At 38.8% G+C, this 6,000-nt stretch overlaps 1 protein-coding gene across 1 annotated transcript in view; it reads left to right on the plus strand.

Moving 5' to 3' along the window:
- The window catches only part of LOC139368384 (signal transducer and activator of transcription 6, interleukin-4 induced), a 53,297-nt gene extending 47,297 nt beyond the window's left edge, over positions 1 to 6,000 (plus strand). The window contains exons 21-22 of the mRNA XM_071107184.1: positions 1,249 to 1,356; positions 2,976 to 6,000. Of these exons, the coding sequence (XP_070963285.1) occupies positions 1,249 to 1,356; positions 2,976 to 3,036 (169 nt within the window). The 3' untranslated portion in view covers positions 3,037 to 6,000. The remainder of the gene's footprint in view (positions 1 to 1,248; positions 1,357 to 2,975) is intronic.

Genomic DNA, 6,000 nt, shown 5'->3' on the forward strand with positions numbered 1-6,000 from the left:
ACTCAATAACTGATTGTGCCACCTTCAGCTGCAATGACTGCAACCAAATACTTCCTGTAGTTGTTGATCAGTCGCTGTGGAGGAATTGTGGCCCACTCTTGCATGCAGAACTTCTTTAACTCAGTGACATTTGTGGGTTTTCAAGCGAGAACTGCTCATTTCATGTTCTGACAGAACATTTCAATTGGGATTAGGTTTGGACTTTGAGTAGGCCATTCCGAAACTTAAAATGTGCTGCTTTTTAGTCATTTTCATGTAGACTTGATTATGTGTTTTGGATCATTGTCTTGCTGCATGACCCAGCTGCGCTTCAGCTCACAGATGGGTGACATTCTCCTGTAGAATTCTTTAAAAAAGAGCAGAATTCATGGTTCCTTCTATTAAGGCAAGTCATCCAGGTCCTGAGGCAGCAAAGCATCACCATCACCATCATACTACCACCACCATGCTTGACTGTTGGTTAAATGTTCTTACTGTGGAATGCAGTGTTTGGTTTTTGGCAGACATAATGGGACCCATGTCGTCCAAAAGGTTGACAGAAGTTTGCCAAATATCACCTGAAAGCAATTGGATGATCATCAAGACTCGTGGAAGAATGTTCTATGGACAGAGGATTCAAAAGTTTCGACGACATGGGTCCCATTATGCCTGGCAAAAACCAAACACTGCATTCCACAGTAAGAACCTCATACCATGGTTTGTGGATGCTTTGCTGCCTCAGGACCTGGACAACTTGCCTAGTCAAAGTCCAGACCTAATCCCAAATTAGATGTTGTGGCAGGACTTGAAACGAGCAGTTCATGCTTGAAAACCCACAAATGTTGCTTAGTCACAGCAGTTCTCCATTTCCTCTAACAGCAACATGAGAGACTGATCAAGAACTACAGGAAGTCTTTGGATGGCACAACCAGCTACTGAGGGGCAATTACTTTTTCACACATGGGCATTGGGTGTTGCATACGTTTGTTTATGCGATAAATGAAATAATGATGTAATTGTTGTGTTATTTGTTCACTCAGGTTCCCTTTATCTAATATTAGGTTTTGATTGAAGAAGCTACTGTGTGTTGACCAGTGACAGAACTCTAGCCTGAGTGCCAGTCTGTTTGCTGCTATCATGCAAACTCGTTGTCACTGGAGTTGGCAAGATCAAAAACAGGCTAACTTGACTCTCATCTGGTTAAATAACAGTTACATAATTGAATATAGCTACAAATAAAAATCTAAGTCTTTTGTATGTTCTCATCAGGAACAACCAGTTCCAAACCCCCTTCCAGCTGGCCCCAGTACCCCTACAGGGGGGGATGTATCCTGACCCCCTCTCCAATCCCAATGGACTCTTTCCTGGCTCGGACATGTGAGTGACACCACACTCGAAGAGGGGATATAGAGTGCTTTCAAAAACGATTAACACCCGTTGACTTTTTCCACATTCTGTTGTGTTACACCCTGAATTTAAAATGGATTAAATTGAGATGTGTCACTGATCTACTACACACAATATCCCATAATGTCAAAGTGGAATTATGTTTTTAGAAATTAATAAAAAATGAAAAGCCGAAATGTCTTGAGTCAATAAGTATTCAACACTTTTGTTATGGCAAGTCTAAATAGGTTCAGGAGTAAAATGTGCTTAACAAGTCACATAATAACTTGCATGGACTCACTCTGTGTGCAATAATAGTGTTGAACATGATTTTTAAATCACTACCCCATCTCTGTACCCCACACATACAATTATCTGTAAGGTCACTCAGTCGAGCAGTGAATTTCAAGCACAGATTCAACCACAAGGACCAGGGAGGTTTTTCAATGGTTTGCAAAGAAGGGCTCCTATTGGTAGATGGGGGGAAAAAAACAGACATTGAATATCCCTTTGAGGATGATGCAGTTATTAATTACACTTTAGATGGTGTATCAATACACCCAGTTACTACAAAGATATAGGCGCCCTTCCTAACTCAGTTGCCGGAGAGGAAGGAAACCGCTCAGGAATTTCACCATGAGGACAATGGTGATTTTCAAACAGTTAGAGTTTAATGGCTGTGATAGGAGATAACTGAGGATGGATCAACAACATTGTATTTACTCCAGAATACTAGAATAAATGACAGAGTGAAAAGAAGGAAGCCTGGACAGAATAAAAAAAATATGGCAAAGCAATTAATTTTTTTGTCCTTAATACAAAATGTTATATTTGTGGCAAATCCAACAAAACACATCACTGAGTGCCACTTCATATTTTCAAGTATGATGGTAGCTACATCATGGTGTGGGTATGCTTGTCATCGGCCAGGACTAGGGAGTTTTTCAGGATATAAAGAAATAGAATAGGCTAAATCCTAGAGGAAAACCTGTCTCAGTCTGCTTTCCAACAGACACTGGGAGACAAATTCCCCTTTCAGCAGGACAATAACATAAAACAGAAGGCCAAATATACACTGGAGTTGCTTACCAAGATGATATTGAATGTTCATGAGTGGCCTAGTTGCAGTTTTGACTTAAATTGACTTGAAAATCTATGGTAAGACTCGTGTAGCAATGATCAATAACCAACTTGACAGAGCTTGAATAACATTTAAAAATGTGCAAAAATTGTACAATCCAGGTGTGCAAAGCTCTTAACGACTTACCCAGAAAGACTGGCAGCTGGAATCGCTGCCAAAGGTGATTCTAACATGTATTGACTCAGGGGTGTGAATACTTATCTAAATGAGATATTTCTGTATTTCATTTACAATACAATTGCACACAAAAAAATCACTTTGTCATCAAGGGGTATTTATTGTGTGTAGATGGGTGAAAAAAGGAATTTAATGGATTTTGAATTCTAGCTGTAACAACAAATTGTATAATAAATTAAGGGGTATGTATTTGAGGGGTATGTTTTTGAGGGGTATGTTAATGCACTGTATTTGACCCCTCACTGGGACAGCACTTCAGACCCCTCCATATACTGTGTTTTTGTGTTTTCAGGTCCCAGGGCCCGACTTCTGAGATGGAGCTAGAGGAGATTCTGAACACTCTCTCGGAGTAGGAAGAAGTGGAGGAAGAGGACGAGGGGGGAATGTAAGAGGAGGAGGAGCCCAGTGGAGACAGTTTCTCATCACTCTGATCTAGCAAGTGGATATTCGTCAAATCAGTCTTGATTTATGTATTGTAACAGGCCCATAATGTGCTTACTTAAGTCCGTTTTGGATGTATTTGGCTGTTCTCTTACAAAAAAAAGATTGCAGTTTTGAAACTGCCGTAAAAGTGCATGAACTGCAGTCGACTGTGGTATTTTAGAAGCATAATTGTAGAATAACTGCAATTATACTGCACTCGAACTGCAGTTACACTGCAAAATTACAGCAGTAAAAAAAAAACGGTGTTTTTTGCATACTGCAGTTATACTGCACTCTGACAGCAAGGATTTTCGCTGCATAACATGTAGAAGTTGTCCCTTTTCAGGTTTAGAAGTGACTGCTAAATGCTAACTCCCGTTTGTATAAGATGGTTAGCATAGCTAGCATACAGAAATCGGTGGTAGTAATTTTTTAACTGTAATTCAGTTGATTGGTAATGATGACATGAACATGTGATGCGGTTGACATCTACACAAGCATTATACTCCGATTTTTACCTCAACATAGCGTGAAATACGCTTATAAACATTAGCCTAAATGTAAGCTAATTTTGCTGGGGGGCAATGAGGAGAATCGGGATCTTTCCCCCAAGTGTTTTCATAGCAATTCCATTGTTTTAGTCGAGTTTGATTGACCTATTTACTTCATCTATACTCCCAGTCGGTATTAGAACGTTGTGGCCCCCTGCCCGCCTTTGGGGAAAACGACCTGGGGTTACCTAGGTTACCCCGTTGGTTCACAGCAACACCTCAACCTTTTTCAAACACAATTTTCTTGTTGTCTACTTGTTTTAGTCAATTGCAAAACTACATTTAAGACAAGTAAAACATGTTTAAAGATTACTTTTCAACATTGCCTGCTCCCGAGCGTTCTCAATACTTAGAAAAACATAATATTGTAGAGCTTCTCTCATGCCCCTTTTCATGACGGTGCTAGCAGCCACGTGAGGGAGTGAGTGATAGCTAGCTACCGACTGGAACATTAAGCTTCAAGTAGTGAATAGAGTTACAAACAGATTATACTAAATAAGTTCAATGTCTTACCTGTGATGCAATGTTTTCCATACACATAGCTATGTGTAGCCTACTTGGACACCGGGTGCCCACATTTCCCACTCTCCCATGCCAAAAATCCTGATGCCACAGGGCTCTTCTCGCAGGCTCTTATTTCCCTACGTGGGAGCATTGCAAACCATAGGTTAGGATGTTTTTTTTACCTGGTTACATGTACATTGAACAACACAGCAGCTTTTCGGCATGTTTTGTTATTTATGTTTAACAAAAAATGTACAACGAAGTTAGGTTGCTATTATGATAGTATATTGACCCCCCTTTATAATGAAGGGGAATGGGAAACAATGTTTGTATTCTATTCTTCTTATGACGTGAATATCGACTCAAGAGTGTTGAGAGAGATGAGATGTTCTGAGAGACATAGACATTCTACCTATCACTCCTTTCTCCTAGTTAAGTGGTTCCATTCTCAACTTCTTCCTTTGCTGAGGACCACCAGATCTGGGAACGACTGCCCTAGTTTATAATATAGAAGTGTGTTAAAAGCCATTGGATCATCTATTTCGTAAAACTCTTGCAAAGGCTGTGGCCTGGCATTTTGGCACCCAGAACCAAATCTCGCATGTGCATTGGTCTGTTTCGTCTGTCACGATTCTGTCTACTTTGGGATAAAGGATATGAGACTGATGGAACTACACTAAGGGAAGACTACCACATTATGCAGACAACATAAATAGTATAGTATAGCCAAGACAACGACCAAATGAGTTAGCAATATACCAGCACAAACATATATGGAACCAGGCTACTTACAGTATGAGACTGAGAACAAACTTCTAGGCTTTCTAACAAGGGAATAAACCAGATCACAGCCATATTAAGTACATGTTGGGTGTTCATACAGTACTTACATACATATTTTCTATACAGTAAATGTAGTTTCCATTTAAAGGACTATTTCAGAAACACACCATTTGCACATATGTAGACACTTATGGGGCTGGATATAATGAATATGAGGTGAAGTGTTTCTTTAATACACCGGCATCATTATTAGCTGTCAATATGATAGTTCACTATGTAGTAGTTTGATGATTTATCATTGTTTGCTTGTATGTACAAATTATACATTCCTCATATCCTAGTAGATTACAAGGGGACTTCCACACTTTCAGACCCCCCCCCCCCCCCACAAAAAATAATTGTTATTCTGTTTGGATCTCTAATGCTTAAAATGAAAATATCTTTCCATTTTTAAGTTATCTTTTTTATTGTAAATAACTTAGTTGTACCTAGTTTTAATGTCTGTAACACAGAGAGATGGTTGATTTTACATGGCATCTTATACAGTATTCCATGACATAACCTACATAGTCACATAGTAGAGTGATATTAAATCATTGATTGTTGGGTGACGAGATTAAATATAGTTTGTTTCAGATGAGTAGACACCAATATAGGTTGCTATTATGATAGTATATGTATTATACAAAACAACATTTTTCTATTCAATGCTTTGTTATTTCTCTGTCATTTTTACTACGTTACCTTTAAATGACCAGTAGCGCTTTTGTTATCTCTAAGGGAATGCCATACTCCATTATATATTCTGTCTTATTCTCAACTATGAAAAGGTATCTTGATATTTTGCTCAAACACGTATTCGAAAGCATTCTCTCTTTTTTAAATTTGTTGTGAGCAAATGAAGCGGGTGTGCACTATAATCAGAATGCTTCACATAATTATTCATAGTTCCACAATAAATGTATTTCCTGTAAATCCCATGGCTATATAAACCAACCCACCTTCACTCAGATTTATTTTCCTTTGAACTATTAAAAGAGTTGTCATAAACTGTCA

The sequence above is a fragment of the Oncorhynchus clarkii genome, chromosome 16 (genome assembly GCF_045791955.1).
Source record: "Oncorhynchus clarkii lewisi isolate Uvic-CL-2024 chromosome 16, UVic_Ocla_1.0, whole genome shotgun sequence".
Taxonomy (NCBI): Eukaryota; Metazoa; Chordata; class Actinopteri; order Salmoniformes; family Salmonidae; genus Oncorhynchus; species Oncorhynchus clarkii.